At 40.7% G+C, this 18,948-nt stretch overlaps 1 protein-coding gene across 1 annotated transcript in view; it reads right to left on the bottom strand.

Annotated features, from left to right (window-relative positions):
- Positions 1 to 17,136, bottom strand: part of LRRTM4 (leucine rich repeat transmembrane neuronal 4) — a 236,699-nt gene extending 219,563 nt beyond the window's left edge. Inside the window, exons 1-3 of the mRNA XM_072846192.1 lie at positions 17,042 to 17,136; positions 3,616 to 3,825; positions 4 to 1,550 (exon numbers count right to left, since the gene is read on the bottom strand). Of these exons, the coding sequence (XP_072702293.1) occupies positions 4 to 1,550; positions 3,616 to 3,619 (1,551 nt within the window). The 5' untranslated portion in view covers positions 3,620 to 3,825; positions 17,042 to 17,136. The remainder of the gene's footprint in view (positions 1 to 3; positions 1,551 to 3,615; positions 3,826 to 17,041) is intronic.
- Between the last annotated feature and the right edge of the window lie 1,812 nt (positions 17,137 to 18,948).

Genomic DNA, 18,948 nt, shown 5'->3' on the forward strand with positions numbered 1-18,948 from the left:
TACCTCACATTCCCTGGAGCCAGAGATGGTATACGTGCAGGGCCCAGATCCATTAACTGATACATCCATGGTCTCAGAGTTTGTTGGCTTGTAGTCCACGTAATACTCCTGTAAAGGGGAGTTCATTTGCCTTTCAGACTCTCGGGCCTTTTTCCTGCGCCTCTTCATGAGAGAGTGCTGCTGGAGCTGTTTCATGCTGGCTGGATAGCGCTTCCACGACACGTAGATAACCAACAAAATCATGGCCACAGAAAGAAAGAGGGCCACGCTCCCAGCGATTATTTTGTGAAAGGAAACGTGCTCATACTCTGGTTCCACTCCAGGTGTTGGGAGGTCTGCAGAAGGGCTTGGCATAACAGATGTTGGCTGATTGCTTTCAAGTTTGGAAATGGTAGGTTTAGGAATGAAGACAGGTCTCTGGGGGGTTTTGGGGGCCTGGTATGATCTTTCAGTAACCACCACCTGGATTTCAGCACAGATATTATATGTTTCCACAGCATCGCTCACTTTTTCACCCTGGATATGTTTAGGGCCTGCACATATCATAGTGCTTTCTTTATTTCCCTTGAAATTCTTAAGCCAAGTAAACAGAGGGCAAATGCTTCGAGTACATTCCCACATATTTCCGGACAGCGTGATGGAGATGAGCGAGATCCACGTATTGATGGTCTCCTGAGAGATGTTGGTGAGTTTGTTGGAATCCAGGTTCAGCTTTTGCAGGTTGGGGAGGCACTGGAAGGTCCCAGGCTCTATCCCTGTAATGTCATTTCCTGATAGATCCAAGTTGTGCAAGGAACTCCAAGTCCACGTTAACCCTTGGCTAATAGACCGGATCCTATTCCACTGCAAATAAATTGAGCGAAGGTTGAAGAGGCGTGGAAAGTGGGCAAAATTGATCTTGGAAAACTGGTTGTGCTCCAAGTGGAGCTCTGTCAACTTCAAAAGGCCAGCGAAAGCATTACGGGATAAGCTCCGCAGGCGGTTGTAGCCCAAATCCAGAAAGTCAAGGTTTCGGCAGTCTTGGAAAACTCGGATCGGCACAGTTTTCAGCGAGTTAGACCGCAAATGCAAGATCAGGAGTTTACGAAGGCCCTTGAACTGCTCAGACTGCAACACCTGCAACTTGTTGTAAGAGAGGTCCAGATTGCGGAGGTTGGGGACCGGGTGAAACGTTTTGTTGTGCAGATGGGTAATTTTGTTGGAGCTTAGAATTAATTCCTTCAGCCTGCGGATCCCCTGAAATGCATCCTCATCCACAGAGCTGATGTAATTATGGTCAAGATAAAGCCATATGAGCTGATTCAGGCCCGCAAACTGATTTGATTTAAGCTTCTGAATGCTGTTGTACCGTAACGATAAGCCTTGAGACCCTCCAGAAATATTCTGAGGGATGTCTCTGAATGCATGAGATTCGCAGTACACAATCTTGCCATCGCATCTGCAGTTCTTGGGGCAAGCTCGCTGAGCCCCCGCAAGCATAACAAACAGCACCATAGGAAGCAGCACTAACACCACACTCATGCTTCTCAGCTGCTTAATTAAATGGAAACCTACAATATTAAAAAGAAAACAAATGTGCATTGTAAAGCTATTAAAATAAATCGCCAACAGATTACTAACGTCGACGGGGCTCCTAATAAAGCATTAGTGAAGCAGTAGATTTTGAAGACAACCTGTTTGCCTCCTGTCCTGCACTTTTTGTTGTGTAAATGCCTGTCCTTTGAGTTTCCGGCTTGCCATCTCTCCCACCCGCACCATCACCAGTACTACTCTTGTTATTCAATTACTTTTGTGTGATTTATGATCCCTTAGAAGGACCAAGAGCCTGTTCTCTATTCGCTTTTCCCCTGTACATCATCTCTCAGCATAGCTGGTATATCCTTATCGCTAGATGCTGAGGTTTTAACAATAAACATATTTGTCAAGTCACTGTGCTGAATGCTCCATAGTGCTGGAAAGGAAACGAGCCAAAGCTTCTGGTATTTACGTGCTGCTGAACGTGTTCTTTAATAAAAGCAATTGCAAGTCCAATTCCTTCAAAAATTACTGCAAAAAGTGAGAAATCTACTTATCATAAAGTTTGAGCCATCTTTAAAATGTGTATTTATTGTAAAATTAAACAGTAAGTAAAGGCTTTACTTTTGGCACCGAGTGATTTAAGAGTAGGTTTACTCATTATTTTTACGTACCTAAAATATATAAAGAGAGGCACAAAGTACAACCATATAGGGAAGTATACTGTATACCGCTAGTATGGGACCTCAATACCAGGATAATGGTAGAAGACATATTTCTTTAAAATGAGTCATAGTCTTAACACATATTAATTTAAAGTTATCTACATGTAGCTGTGAATACCTAAGCATTTATTATTTTGTATATACATTATATACTCTATGACAATATACACACAAATACTTACATATAAACTGCCTTAGGAGCAGCAAAACACAGAAAGTTTAAAGGGGTATATTTCTATTTCAAGTCCCCTCTCTCTTCCACAGCAATACTGATTTTAAGATTTTGCATTTGAGATGTCATATTTATCATACAGTAGCAATGCTGTTACGTGAAGACAGTCACATTTCCCACATTCTTTGAATAATTATGAAATGGGGTGGAGGGGTTGTCAGAAAATCCAACATACATACACACGCTTTCCTTCGCCTGTAATAATTTTAGGACTGATGCCTCTGTCCAGAGTTGCAATCTTGCTAAGAATTAAAATGCATTCTTCCAACAGGGAATATTTTAAGGGCCGGTATCTCCTTGATAAATAATTACTTTATCATTTGTCAGACACACAAAACCAACCCTGTGCTGCAGTTACTTAATCCAATTTTAAACCAAGGGACAATCTGCAAAATAATTCCTAATCTAAAATGCCCCTGACTATGTGTCTCTGCCTTTCACTTTAATGGTTAGATTTTTAATTTAAATCCTCATCTTTTGCTACTGCCTCTGTGCCAGCAGCAGGCAGCTAGAAATATGTTCCGGCTGTTACAGACTTGGGGGTTGGGGGGAAGGAGGGAGGGAAATAAACCTGTCACACTTGAAAAAATAAGACTGGCAAATGACTGCTGGAAATCTAGCAGCAATATTAGAGGTATCTTTTCAAAGACCAAACAAGCCTTTTCAAAACCACCTATACAACAAAATCACCCCCTCCCCTTTGCTTCCCACATACTGCAAAGTGCTAACGGTCCTTTCTGACAGCCTGAATAATACCACTTACAGGCTCATGGAATATGAATATAAACCCAGAAGAAATGTTGTGTGAGCGTGCCTCATGCATACATGTACTTATCTATACGTGTGCAGGTGTGTGGGTGGGTTGTACAGACAGCGAACGTACTCTCTACAGTCCTTAACTCGGTGCATGCATTTACAGATTAATTACATACAAAACCACTGCAGGAGGAAAGGTGTATATGTGCATGTGGGGGGGAATACATGATCTAAAAATACAATAGCAAGTACAGTGAGTCACCTGGCAAAGGAATGCACTGCTGCTGTTTAGACTGTTTCCCCCTCTTGAACAGCTAATAATCCAACTGAAAAATATACCATACAGCTGCAGCTGTGCTAACAAACAAACAAGAAAAGTTCACTTACCCATCCTTTTGTCATCAACAAACGTCCTCCTTTTCCTTTCTCCAGCTGTTTTCTTCTCTCTCTTTCCTTTTTTTGCTTTCCCTTTGCCTCTCCCTCTCTTTTAAAAACTGGTCTCTTTTCTTTAAACCATCAGAATCTTCATGTCACAGCACGGTTGCCACTCACATCACCGCCATCCAGCGTGCATGCCAGTAACCCCCACAAAGTTCCCTAGAGAGGACAAGCAAGAATTTTGGGGATGAGGAAGGGAAAGGATAGGGAAGGGGTTGGGGGTGGGGAAGACAGGACGAAGGATGGGGGGGAGTGTGTGGGGGGGTAGGGAGGGACTCTAAGCTCTGAGAGCCATTGTGTAAGTCATCAGAGAACCATCAGCATTAAGTGGCAATCAGCAAGTAAAAGCTATAGCAGACCACGAAGGTAAACCAACTTCTCTGGGAGGAATAAAAAAATCTTTCCCGGTACCTAGCATTTCTCATTCTGCTGCCTTTTGCCATTCCCAGACACAGCAATCCATCCTCCAGCTTCCCAGTTCCTGAAGCAGGCAGGCCTCCTCTGCTGTGTAAGACCCCAGTTTAAAAGCTACGCAGGACAGGTTTATCCATTTAGCTGGTCAGGTTTAAAGTGTTTTGTAGCTGTGCTGAGAGGCAGCTCTTGTCTAATTCAGAAGGCTTTCCAGAGAGTGATGATGCTTTGGAGCTTGTTGGTGCTAATGTTCTAGTTTGTGATACACTGAGTGCCCTCCACTGGAGAAAACAGATCGCACATTAAAGGCATGAACAAGTGATCCTGTCATTGCTATGCAGACTTTCTTCTTTCAGAAAAGAAAATTAAAGACACAGTATTGCCTTGCCCACCATCATCCTTCCCCGGACCCCTCTGCATTCCCTAGATTATTAAATGTTTATATCGTGGATTTTTGGGCAGCCAGTGTAAAACACTAAATAAAACACCTCTTCCCTGGGTATTTGGCAACCTGATCTTTTTCTAATCCACCTGACCCGTATATTTTTCTTGGGCAAATTCTAAACTGTTTTTATTTTCCCGTATTCACAGGGTGACAACAGGAAAAGGAATGTTTGCAGATTAAAAGTGAAAGTCGGGGGGGGGGGGGGGACACGGACGGACGACGACACACGGACACGAACAAACTAATCATCCACGCAAAAGGCATTTAATTGCAGGCACCAAATCCAAATGTAAACATACTGAAAACAGCTTGTTTTTTCTTTATTTTAAAATCTAAGTGCTGTTTAGTTGGAAAAATACTGAGTTTGATAAACAATGCTGAACTGAAGCTGCAGAATGAGTGACACCTTTTTGCTCCTCAACTCCTCCCGCAGCTCTCCCCCCGTCAGAAGCGGTGCCTTCTCGCAGCAAGAGAACTGGTCTGGATTTCAGCAGGCTTCAGCCACAGACCTTGCGGTGTGAGCTAGGGTATGACACTTCCACAGCGTTTCACCTCCCGCTATTTGTCTGGCTAGCTTACTGGGGCTTGAATTAATTCTCACCCAGTCCAACAGAAAGATGTCAAAGGGATTTAGAGCAAGTGCAGTACCACACAGAGCTCCTTTGAGTTAGTTCTGGTGAGCCCTATTAACCAGAAGCAGCAGAGACCACAAGCCTCAGCGGAGCCCCACACAAACACAAATGTACCATTTTTGGTTTCAAAGCAAATTCAGGCTTCTCAGAGGGCAGCACTGCACTGTACCATCACATTTTTAACCTGGGTTCCTAAAGCTTATGTATTTGTGCTGCCTGTCCAGCTGCTCCCTCCTCTCCCTGTGCTACACAGACATCAGGTATTTTGAAAACAACTCCCCACCCAAATCTTCAGTTTAGAGGCCAAAATGGTGGAAGTGCTTTTTATAAAGTCTGTCATGAGCTAACCATTATCTGTTACTTATTTTAAAAAATATTTTTAAAATATTTCCCCTCATGACTAAAGAGCACCTTGCTTAGCATTTTACAGCCCATATCTCTTGAGATTTCTCTGTACTACTACTCATCATTCCGCTACTATAACAAAAATGAAAATTGCATGAAACTCAAGGCCAGATTCTGAGCTCTTTTTTTTCAGTTCTTATTCCTGGCTCAGATAAAAAGACCATTGCTTGCCCCTGCAATCCATTCCAAATGAAGTCACCCCTGCCCAGCCCCAGTACCTGGTCCCCTCCAGGATCTCCATCAGAGCAAAAAGGTTGGGACGCAGAATGGGCAAAGTAGTTCAACTCCACTTAAAAAAAAAAAAAAAAAAAAAAAGAAAAGGAAAGAAAAAACCAAACCACCAAAATCCACAAAACAATTCATAGAAGGAAACTTTTCATTCCCTATATCTGCATCCAGACTGCAACATCTCAAAGCTTCTGAATAAAAAATGGTTTAGTTTGTCCTGTTATGAGAATTCATTGCTATCTATAGATCAGAGATTGATTTCTGTAAGAAAAATATCATAATTAATCACTATTTTTACTCTGAATTGGCCAGCAATACACACCTCCCTCAAACAAGATTCAGAACTTAATTATCATAAATGATGTTGAAAGTACTTTTTTCCATATCTCTATTAACTACATCTGCATTACAGTCAGTATCATTTTAGCTAACATTCATATTTATTCATGATACAATTCCTAATAAAGGTAAAAGCTAAAGTGTGCAGTTATCAGACCTTGTATTGATAATTCTCCAGGAAGAGTCCATTTGAAACTCTGCCAGATCTGAGAGTGAACTGAGGAGAGCGATGTCTAAAGAAACTACTGATTCGCAGGGGATGTCTTTTCCTGGTTCCTTTGATCCTACGAGAGCTGAAGCAGCATTGTCATAAGCTGTCCTACTGCCATATACTTATTGAGACTAAAAAACCCCACATTCCTACACAAAGTTTTAAATAATTTTGTTTTCATAAAAATCCTGTGATACTGTAATGGAAAATGTCTCAAATTCCAAACGAGAAAACTCTAGTACCTGAGCTAAAAACCAAGTGAGTTTTCACTCAACAGCATAAATGCCACACACACCCTCTTTATTTTTTTTTAAATTCTGATAAAATAGAAAAAAACACTTTGAACATTTGCTAAAGACAAAAAAATTGGAAAGTTTTGATCAGTCTAAATAAGTGACTTTAAAAGGTAAAAAAAACCTCATAGAAGAAAGGAGGATGAAAACGCCCGTTTGCGGTTTTGTTCCGTTCCTTTAGAGCGGCGAGAGGTACACAATCTCTGCCCACAGCTGAAACCTGACATGTTCTGAATCCTCAGTTGATCCTCACCCAACTGGTGAAGTTTCCTGCCACCTGACCACAAGTTACCTAGAGAAATTATCCATACTAATAAGTTTGTGTCATGGGATCTATAGCTTCTCTTCCAGGACAATGGATCTGTACATCTCTAATCAAGTTTTTGATCAATACTAACAGTTGTGATTTTATATATATATATATATATATATATGTGTGTGTCAAGTGTGTATATACACACACACAGAGTCAAGCATGCTTGGAATTTTAGCCTTGAGCCTTTCAGCCGACCAATTTGTTTCCATGCACAAACACTTAAAAATTAACAACAAGAGTAACTAATATTTACATAGTACACTGACTTTGCAAGATGTACCAACACCAACAGCCCTCACAACGTGCCTGTAAGGAAGAGAAGGACGTACCCATACCCTCCCGTAGTACCAGCTGTTCAGTTACTGGAGATATACAGCCCTGAATAAATTCTCCTAGTAGCATCAGTGGTAGAACTACTGCTGGAAGGAAACGAGCTAGTGCTTTCTGGCCAATTTCTTATTTTCTATCTATGGAGACCTCTAAGGTTTGCGCTGCTCCTGCACAGTCTATTCAAAATACTCCTTAGTGAGAAAGACATGAGAAAAATAAGAAAACTCAGAGGTGCTTGGGCCTGTCCATGGTATTGCCAGATCCAAGTTTACAAAGCTCATGACTCAGGCAGCAAATACCACTTTATATTTCCCCTTGATCTACTCAGCCATTAGGTTGCATTCAAGTTGCATTTTCAAGGCTTTACAAAATCATTTACACTTCTTGGATAGATTTAGAGGTTTCAGGCACAAAAAGAACACTTACAGTCATCCAGACAGAATATAAAACAGGAATCCTGCCCAAAATATTTCCACGACAGACCCATAATTTCTGCAATGACGTCCATTTCATAAAGATGAGTGGCCTTTATTTGAAGTCCACAAAGGATGGAAGAGCCACCCAATTCCTGTGCAAGTTGCTGCTGTGTATAAAAATCCGCACTACTGAAGAGTTTTAAGAGTCAGAGCTCTTTAGAAGAGCCTGTATTCAGCATAAGCCCGCATCAGCATCTTCCCCTGACCAACATCAATCTTACAGCAGTCACACATAAGCCTTTGCTCCCAACATCTCCTTTTTTATCAGGTGCTAATGTAGCCTGCCAATGTGTACGATAGATCCTCCGATGTGCAAAGACACAACCCCGATACAGCCTCTAACTAAAGAATTTTTGCTCATTAGTATAACTACAAGGTTGATATGACTCAAAGTGTAGAATCAGATTGTCTCAGCTGTAGTGATCCCAGCTGCAGCCTCTGCATCTCATCCAAGATGGCAGATAACACTCCAGGAAAAGCTGGGCTCTGTGCTAGCCCAAATACTGGTTTTAGATGCTCTCAAGCTTTTTTCCCAAACCATTATTCTCACAGGCATATCATCTTTACCAAGATGCATTTCCTCTTCATTTAATTAAGGTTTTATTTACATTTTTCTCAGACATCTAATAACTATTTTTATTTATAAATTTATCTGCTTAGTGACAAATGTCTAATCTCAGCTCTAATTGCTTTTAAAGCATCTAACAGCCTTAGCAAACGCAATCCAAAAATAAACAGGCAGCCCAACAATACAGATATTTCACGTCCTAAGATTAACTAGAACATAACTCCTCCTCAAATGTAAGCCCTGCTTTTCCATCCAAATGCCAATTCCTTAGTTTATACCTCTAGCAAATAGTTTGCAGGATCATATATCAGAACTTGCTGGCAGCACGATATAGCCAAAAGATACTTAAGATGTTTACTGCTGTCAACATTTGGGAGACTGAAATGAAAAGATGGTTGCAACCACAACAGTTCAACCACCCTCTACGTTAGCTGGATGTGTGGTGAGCTGTACAAAGTGGAAACAAAATGCTGACAATGTTTTTCTGGAGTAGGTAGAAGCCTGTCCTTGGCAGGCAGTAGGAAACTAGAATGTGAACAATTAATAATTGGTTTGATTTCAGAAAAGCAAAGGAAATTAAACAGATGTACATGCTCACATCTTTCATTTCCAGAGGAATTATCACAATGACTTATACGCTGTAAAATTTTAGCTACATGAAACATCCCTACAGCGCGATCATGGCACTGGGGTGCTATATCAGTGCATCTTGGTGGTAAATACCGTGGGGGTTTGCCCATATAGTAGTCCTCTAGATAAATTTCATCTGAGATTACAAAAGCTTTTTTTTTTTTAAATTCATATCACTGTTATTTGCCAAATAACAACACATCAAGGAATTGATTGAGCAACGAGAAGGTAATCAATGAGTGGTATCATAGGTACAATATCAACTCTCATTGCAACTGTCAACAAACAAAAGAAAAGCTTGCCTACCAAAAAGATAACACATGCACACACATGCAAACACACAGAGTAACTAAATGCAACACGAAACTGCGCCGATGAGCTCAAGATTAAACAACTTCTGCTTCTTTGTTGTATTTGGCTGCAATAAAAAGGGAAACTCCTGCCCTGTGCTGTACTTACAGCAGAATGTATATTCCCTCATGTGTGCTACAGCAAGTGGTTCCTCCGTCGATGGCCTGACACATCAGCAATAAGAACAGTCCCAGAGGTTCTCGGCAGCTGGAAGGAGGATTTTTAAGACTGTTCAAATGCTGGGAAACACAACAGAAATCCAGCAAGAAAAGGTAGGACTAGAAGGCTGAGCCAACAACTTTCAGTACAGGAAGAGAAGGCAGTTAAACAAGGATGTAGTACTCAAGGTGATCGTCTTGCAATGCTACACCAGCTCTCCAGCTCCGTCAGCCAGCACCCTTGCTACAAAGCAGGCCAGCTGCCAGCCCAGACTGAAGCAAAACTCCAGTCCAGGTCTGTGCCCTCAGGCTGTGCCAGCAATCCGTGCCTGCGGAAAGCCCACAGCTGGGGCGGCGGGCTCTCTGCTCTGGGGAAAGGGTCAGATTAAGGCAAAATCTGCAGCAGCAGGGGACTAACCCGTTAATGAAGACACATCCTAAAGCTGTATTTATTACATTACATAGGACACAACAGCAAATTTGGTAACATAATACTATTTCTGGTGTCACGGTGGCTGCGGCCAAAAGGCCTTGTATGTCTTTGCATTTTAGGATCTACTTTAGGTCAAGAGTAGCTAACAGAGTAATTTTAGAATTGGTATTTTGTCTTTTATCAAAGATTTTGTCAGTGCTCATTCTCCCCTCTTCCTCTCCTGTTGCTTTCAGAACATATGCATTTGGAATTGTTATATGGTGTACTGATCTAGACAGTGGATTTCTCTTCTATCAGTATTTCAATGTATTTTTCTCCTCCTCAACACTCATTGAAAATATTGCCTCCATACTAGGAAAGAGATATGGTCACAGTTTTGCAGGCATAACTGTAAAGAAAAGAAAAAAAATCTCTTGCACCTTCTGTGCTGGGGAGTAGTCTGGACAATCTAAAAGATCTACTTAAGCGAACCCTTATATTCATATTTTCTAAAGGTCTTAAAAAATAAAATTAAATTCCTTCTGCCTCCAGCTATGCATACTGCTAGGGACTTCTGAAAATACAACCTTTAATGTCTTTATCTGCCTTCTTTCAGTGATAGACAAGTCTACGTGAGGTAATAATAGATGCCTTTGTTCTTCAGTAAACTCTAAGAAATTAAGTTAAATAAAATACCCCCAACCCCTCAACTGTATCAACTTGATTATGAGTCTATGCAGCCTTCTTTGAAAACTCCTACAGCTTCTAAAAAAGCTATGTTTGTTTAAAGAATTAATCTCTAAATACAGCCAAGAAACAAAGCCTCTGCTTTTGAGCAGCATTTGTCAGAGCAGTCTGGGATCTTCATATGAGCACCCTGATCTCTCATTGCTTGTCTCCACAATACAGGGCGTTCCAGTTTTCAAGCGTGGGCCACACGTGAAAGCTTCAAGCTTCCTCTTTGTGCCACCAGCGCTCCCCGAGCCAAGCCTGCGTGATGACAACTACACAACCAAGGTCAGACACACAGAGTGGACCTCAAGCTGAGTGGGCGGGAGAGTGGTTCTCCCTGCCATCTCTCCTGTTCCAGTGCAACAAAAATGCACATTGAATTCAAAAGGCAGTTGTAAAACATTCAAACAAGTTGTAAAACAGGGTATCCGATTCCTTTTCTTCAGCTAAAAAAGATGGTTAAAGCATTTCCAAAGGAAACCAAACAAACAAAACCCAAGCAACTCACCAACAAAAATCCTACTTCTGAAAAACAGTCCCTACAGTGGTTGGAAAATACCTGAAACCCTAGATGCCAAGCAAGACATTTTTCAAACACTGTAAGAAGTTCTCTTTCGTTTTAGCACTTTGCTGAAAAGCAGTTACATTTTTAAGCTATCCAGGTTTTTATTTTCCAGCCATAACACTTCTTAAAAACAATCAATAGGAAATAGTGAGCATTTTAAGTAAAAAAAACCCAACCAAACGAAAAAACCCCACAAACACAAAAACCAACCAACCAAACAAAAACCCAAAACCAAAAACTTCCTACTCTAACTTCCTGAGACCGATGGCAAACTGACTGTACCGCTGCCATTGCTGCTGTATCACCATGATAATTTTGGTATAAGAAGCCAGGAATAATCTCACTTGTGAAAAACAACTTTTAATCATCTTTTCCTATTTCTTCCTAATGCATTGCAACAGTTAAGCATATTTAAGATTTTTCCTACCACTCTCATAACTGCAGCCAGCTGAGTAACATTGAAGCGTTCTTAAGACTAGCCTGTTAAGATATTCTGTGGCCATAGAAAACAGAGCAGTATCAGCACAAGGGAGGAACCCGTAGCTGCTAAGCTCTCGCCTACTAAAGAGAGCACCAAAGTATTGATCAACCACTGGGAAATACTTTGAAGCACATTGGTTAGACCACCCTTGTCAAGCAGCTGGGTTTTGGCAGACATTTCAGTGGGCATTTAAGTCAGGTTTCATTCCAGCTTTTAAGAAGTGTTTCATTAAAACAGATAGGATTTAAATAAATGAATTCATCCCAAAGGACATCTGGACATCTGTTATGTACCAAAGCGAATTTCTATTTAGCTAAATCCTGAGGCTTTATCTATCAGATGGATGATCTTTGGCATTTATATTCCCTCACCATTCCCACCTCCCCACCCCCCATCATTTGGCACCTGCCAATCTTGAATATACATTCTGAAAACAACCCTGCCTACCTACAGAGAAGGGACTGGGAGAGAAAGAGACTAACAGCCCAAATCCTGGAAGGTACCTCACCTTCTAACCCCCCCTAAAGTTGGTATTTTTTACGTACAAGCAGATCCCTGAAAGGTGACCTGGACCACAGCTGGACCTGCTACTGCAGAAGCCACCAACCTATTCCAGTCTAATATATTTTTCAGAGAAGAAGCATGTGTTATCTCTGAAAGTAACAAGACAAAACCCAACTTTTGTTAGTGAAACATTTCTCTCCCCCACTTAAATTTCACTTATTAAACTCAAGATGATGTTGAAGCATGTAATAATATGCCATTTACCCACATCTCATCTCTCCTTTCCACAGTGATTGTGTTTAAGGTCATCATTTACATTGAAAATCATCCTTGAGTTAGTTAATTGAGTAAAAGTAATTCAAATCTGGCAATTGTTAATAAATTTTAAGTCCTACAATTTGGTTAATTCTTGCAACCATCAAGAGCCTAAGAAGTCACTTGTCTTTATCTCTAAATGTTATTAAAGATAGAAACATCTAAACTTTGCAATATTAGGTTGCTGCATTAATGTACGGTCATTTCAATGTGAAAAATGAGAGTGTTGGCATTCAGGAACAGCAGCCTGAATGATTGTGATGATTTTTAAATTGAGACGAGATTTACTAAACATGTCCCTAACTTTGTAACAGAACCCATTTTATGTCACAGAGGGACTATTTCCACACTCCTCGGGATGAGTTATCCAAGAACGTTAATCAACAGTCTTTCAGATAATCACCCTTCAGAGGGTTTTTGTTTTGAACCTTGTTCGTTTGTTTTAGTGGGGAGGAGAGGGGGGTCGAGAGGATGACAAGAACTTTGAAAATCCAAGGTTCTGATGCTTCTACATTCACAGCTTAGATAAACCCAGTCTACCATGGGATGACACTGGGGGGGGGACAGGGCATAGTAGGAAAGGAACACCTTCTTCAGACTGCGTTCAAAGCCTTTGAGCCATCTGCACACTCCCAACAAGACTTCTTTGCAGTTCAATTATCAGTCTCAGAATTTACTCTACTTCCACGCAGTCTTAATGAATCTATGGATTTTCTTTCTGATGACCTAATATTTTTCCCGGTTTTGGTTTTTTTGTTTGGGTTTTTTTTTTTTTTTTTTTTTTTTTTTTTAAACTAATCAAATGAAATCATTTGTCATCTGTGGAAAAAGTCTCACCAAAACTCCTTACTGCAAACCGAATAAACTTTCCCTTCTTCATCTAGTTTTATTTTGCGCTCTTATTTCTAAAGCTCAGTCCAAAAATGAGTATCATGTATAGAAACAGTACTTTGGGAATAGTTTATGAAGGGTTAATACAACGTTACGACATGTGTTAATATTCTCTTAATTGCCAGTTGCAGTTCTAACATGATTTATAATGACGTCTTAACCATCTTTAACATCTAGAAACCATGCATGCAATCGCTATTTAGCATTTGCTAGCCCTGCATAAATTACATATAACTATAGTCCTAATATGAAATATGATCAGCTTCACTCTAAATGTGTAATTTTCATTCTACATTCTTCTTCTACACACAATCCATGGAAAAGTACTTAAGCACAGCAAAGTGCTTTTGCATAGCAGCAAGAAAGCTTACAACACTATGAATCTGAGGAAGTGTAAATTCAGAGAAACTACTCATGGACAAGATCAGAGAGGGAGCGAGAAAACTGGAAATAAGGAAAGATGCTTCTTGATAATCTCTGCAGTTTTCCTACCGGTAAGAAAAGACTATAAGGAAACACAGCATGTGTTTACTTTTTGTCTCCTTCTTTTTAGTATTAAAAAATGTCAAATTAATCAGTTTTAAATTAAAAAAAAAGGACTTTTTTTCCTCTACCCAACAGTGTCACAATTAACTAGTTGCAATATAAACTTCCATGTCGTCCCACCAACATGCTTCATTTCAGGAAATGAGAGCTGGGAATACTGTTCATCTCCAATGCACAAATCAAACCTTTGGCAGAGCCAGTGAAAAGATCAATGAGATGGCTTAGTAGTGCCAGTTGTGATGGTGGTTTTGCAACACGTGCATTTGTCCAGTAGACCCTGAAGAAGGATGACCAACTAATTTCCATTCCAAGCATCAGAGTGCCACTAGCCAACCCTGGCTGGAATCAGAACAGCCTGGACTCAAACCAATGACCTCCTATGAAAGGCTGTGTCAATGTAATCCCCAAGGGCTACTGAGGCAGAGAGATATTTAATTAAAATAACAAGAAGTAAAAGACCGTTCCAGCTGGACAGTTATTCAACACAGGACCGACTATGCACTTCGTTAAGAGACTGTTAGAGGTACAAGTCATGTCCATGTTACCAGGATTTGCACCTTTAAGCAAATTTCTTCCCAGCTCCAGGATTCAGGCTGAGGAGGTGCCCATGATCAGGCAGGGGCTGTCGCAACTGCCCACTCATTAAAGGGAAGCCCACTCCACGTCGTGTAAGATCTTGCACGGACATCTGGGATCTTGTTATTCTCCTATCATGCTACATGCTTTGCTCTCTTTAGTCTCAGCGACACCACTCCCCATCAGTCACTCTTTCCAGCTACTTAGCATTATCCCTGATGGAAGTTATTGACACCTCCAATTAGCCTGTTTGGCTTTGAAGTAAAGATCTTCAAGTCGCTGCATCCAAAATGAGCTTGAATTCTATAGGCTAAAAATGTGTATAAATTCTCCAAGCTAATCTGGCACATTTTGAATGAAACAGATGTGTCCACATTTGATGTGTACTAGTAATGTACATACACAGATAAACAGGAGCCTTTATGTATGTAAATGGGCCTATGTATTTCATGAACTAGCTTGCACATCAAATTTTGCTTAACGTGTACTTTGCACAACGCCACTGAAATGAGAAGGACTGCAGACATCTGTATAGAGTTAATTGGCAAGCCTTTCAAAACATGACTTCCTTCAATGCAATTTACAGGCAAAACAATAATTAGGGGGGCACACTTTTGTGATTTCTAAGGTATCTATACTGAATTTTGAAATGTATCTGCAAATGAGTGCCAGTTAAGAACAAGAAGAAAATTGGACCCTGCCTGCCTAAATTATTTTAGGAGAGTTCCCTGGAAAACCGAGCATTGGGGGTGGGCGCAGCAGCAGGGGCAGGAGGATGGGGACAGAGAGGGTGTGTGCATGCATGCATGCATTTCAGTTCTCCAAAGTAATCAACTCTTTCATACTTGAGTGACAGCATGAGCCAAATCCATCCAAAATCTGCTTCTGCGGTTTCTGACCCACAAAGACTCCTAAACTTTCTGGGTTTTTCTGCTGTGAAAGGTCATCACAATTCTGTAAAGATGACACCCAGTCTCTTTGATTACAGAGCCGTCCTCTGTAAGAGGTGTACTAGCACAGCTAAATTGATTTAAAAAATCGTGTCCTTTGTCCATATTTCCTAACTAGTAAAACTTTTCAAGAATACACTGGTTAATAAAGGCACACAAGAAGCGACCATCTCTCGGTTCTCTGCTTATATTAGCAGCTAGCATAACGGGTCAGTATTTCAGCATATCTTTATCTCATTAATACATTTTAACTCATGGTGAGCATTTTTGTGGGGATAACAGTCTTCAGCACAGAGTTATGTGAACCAGCCAACAATAACAATTCAAATCACAGGATTAAACTCGGGGTGGGTTTTTAGGGAAATGAGAACATGTTTCACCATATCATCTTGAACACATGATTGCCTTACTTTTGTTAACCTCCAGTGGAATGATTTGGTGATAAGGCCTACTTTGAGTCAATTTATCTGCACTGTATTCACTTGCTTCCTTTTAATCTGGTCTCATTCACCAAGGCTGAAATAGATACATGACTCAGAAATCATATGCTGCAAATAAAGCTAGCATGCATCTTTGTTTCAAGGGCTACTGAACTCAGACCCTGGGTTTTCCTTTCCCCCTCTCCCCACTGCTAGTAAACTATGAATAAATCAGCAATTGGAGCGTAAAGGCTGGAGCAACTTCATTAATACACTGTCATCCTGTGCAGAGGTACAACTTCTGACATTGAGACTCTAATGTCCTGTGAATTATTGATGGAAATGTATACATCCAAGTTCTCATCTTCAACTCTTCATATGCTACGTGTTTAATTATCAACAATTCATGACCACTGCCATTTGGCTGGTACATTAAAACCAGCATACAATAAAACCCCTTCTGGAGTCCTGAATGTGTTTCTACACTATTAAAGTACTGTGGATTTCAATGCAGCATATACAATCAGCAATACCGCTCCCCTACCTGCATGCATGGTGTCATATATACAGTTAACAGAGAACTGAGCAGCTAAACAAAGATGCAGAGGGAACATGACTGTCTCCCCATTTGACAGATGAAGAACTGATACTTCAAAGGCTTGACATGTCTCTCACAGTATCTGTACCAGACTCTGAACTGGCACCTTTTCAGATTCCATCCATGGCTTACCCATGACTACCCTTCCTGTAGTCCAACCAAGTGCGCAAGTTGCAACCGAACAAAAAAATCCCTGCAGGATACAGTCAAGTTCCCCAATTCTGGACTATATTAAATACTGTAGGTTAAAAACCACACTAACCGTGAGCCACAGAAAAAGGAGGTGCGCAGCAATAGGACAAGAGGCAATGAATGCAAGTCACAGCACGGGAAACAGCAATGAGATGGAAGGAAGGATCTTGTCATCATGGGATGGTAACACACTGGAACAGGTTGCTCAATAGAGGTTGTGGAATCTCTGCCCTCGAAATATTCAAAACCAGACTAGACGTGGGCCACAGTAACCTGATCTAGTTGAACTGCTTTGAACAGGAGGGGCTGGACTACAGATGTCTGGAGGTCCCTTCCAGCATCAATTACTCTATAGAAGGAAACAAAGCACCTGGAACTTTTAGAGTGACTTAGATACATACCTCAGTGCTTTTGTATAATTCTATCAGGCACCAGTCAGCACATTCAGCAAGTAAATCAGGACTGAAGTTCCTTGTATGATGCTCTCACATGAAAGGATAGGTTTTCAAATGTGAAGTACCTGTAACTGGAACCTGAAATGGAAAAAGAAAACGCTCAGAACTCAGTAAGTTTTGTTCTTGCAGAACTCTGAATGACCAGATGGGTAAGTAAACAACAAATGAACTCTTCAGATACTGGCAACAGTGAATTCTCATTTAAGTGAAAGATTCCAACTGATTTTAATTTGATGTTTAATTGGATCTCTATGCAAGTGTATTCAAAACAGGAAGCACCCCAAAAATAGGCTTTTTAAAATCAGTGTTTATTCCATCTGACATATGCAACCTGGAATACCCATAAGCATTAATCCTTGCTATGGTTTTTGTTTGTTCTGGAATTCAGAAAGGCTTTCTTAAGTTTTTCCCCTTGTCACCCTACTTCTTATGCTCCTCAAATCCTGTTCATAGGAAGCTTCCAATTTACTTAGCAAATTCATGACCCAGATGATCAAGAGGGTAGACACCTACTGTAAGGACTTGGATTGACTATAAACTCCACAGACATTACGACCAGGTTGTTTTCTCACTGAGATGAAAAGGAGTAGGAAAATACTGGCCTCTATCTAACTATATATTGACATTGTATGCAAGCGTCAGCATGCTACATTCACACTGCGGACAGTTTGTGGAACCGTGCTTAAAAGACAAGACAGAAAGGCAGGCTACTAAGGATGATTTGCAGAAGACCGACCCTAGTGTGGGTGCAGGGACCCCAGTCATAGAATCATAGAATCATTTAGGTTGAAAAAGACCTTTAAGATCATCGAGTCCAACCATAAGCCAATGAAGGCTTCTATCAGCATTCTCCACAACCGCACTTCCAAGCACCAGCCGTAGTATGAAATCTGTTTCTTTTAAGCATTCGGAATCTGTGCAAAGGTAATTTCCTTTTCTATTCCTTGACTTCCACAGGAAAGACCGAGAATGGCAGCCTGTAGCTGTTCCCCTTCTGAAAATATTAGTAGAAGCCACTGGGATCCAGCTGCTGCTGCTGGTTGTTTTTCCTGCATCATTAACTTCCCTTCTTGTACAGTGGAGTGGAATGACAGCTGAAGGTTGTGTGGTATGAAAACTTTCTGATCCTGCTCCCTCTGTACCCACTGATGTCATTGTGGCAGGTATACCTGCTGATCAAAGTTAACAAGCACACGGCCTTAACATCACTAATTTTCATGCATTCACAGCACTTGTAGGTGTCGTACTAGAAATTTTTCTGGCAACGGAAGAATGGTGCTATTCTTTTCTTTCCACAGACTGCAGTGCAACCTAGAGGCTTCAACCCAAAGCAAACCTCACTGAGGGTATGAAGGCATACCAGGCCCCAGAGTACTTTTCTCTGTACATTGCTACTTGTATGAACGTTATTTAAGTATAATATTATTTATTGTTTGTAGTGCAATGGCATTTAGAAGTCACCATCATGGACAAGGGTACCAGTTGCTGTGCAGATAAATTCAAAGACAGTATTGTTCGAGGAGCTAATAATAAAAAAAGTGAGAGGTCGATATAAACAGACAAACTTGTTCCTACCACAAAAAAGTAGGAAACAGAACTGATCAGCGCAATACACAGTAGCATCAAGTAGAGTTAAAATATTTAACTATGTATACATTTTCCAGGAGGAGAAAAAAGAAAGGAAACAGTTTCGGGGGGGGGGGGAGCAATCATTCTTATAACAAAGAACCCACAAAATCCCTGTCTCAACTCAGGGATTCACCTGGGAAAATATAATTCATTTGGAAATGTATCTTTCATGTTCTTCCTTATTTAACACTACTAACTAGTGAAATTTATGGCCACAGGATCTC

This window comes from Ciconia boyciana, chromosome 25 (genome assembly GCF_034638445.1).
Source record: "Ciconia boyciana chromosome 25, ASM3463844v1, whole genome shotgun sequence".
Lineage (NCBI taxonomy): Eukaryota > Metazoa > Chordata > Aves > Ciconiiformes > Ciconiidae > Ciconia > Ciconia boyciana.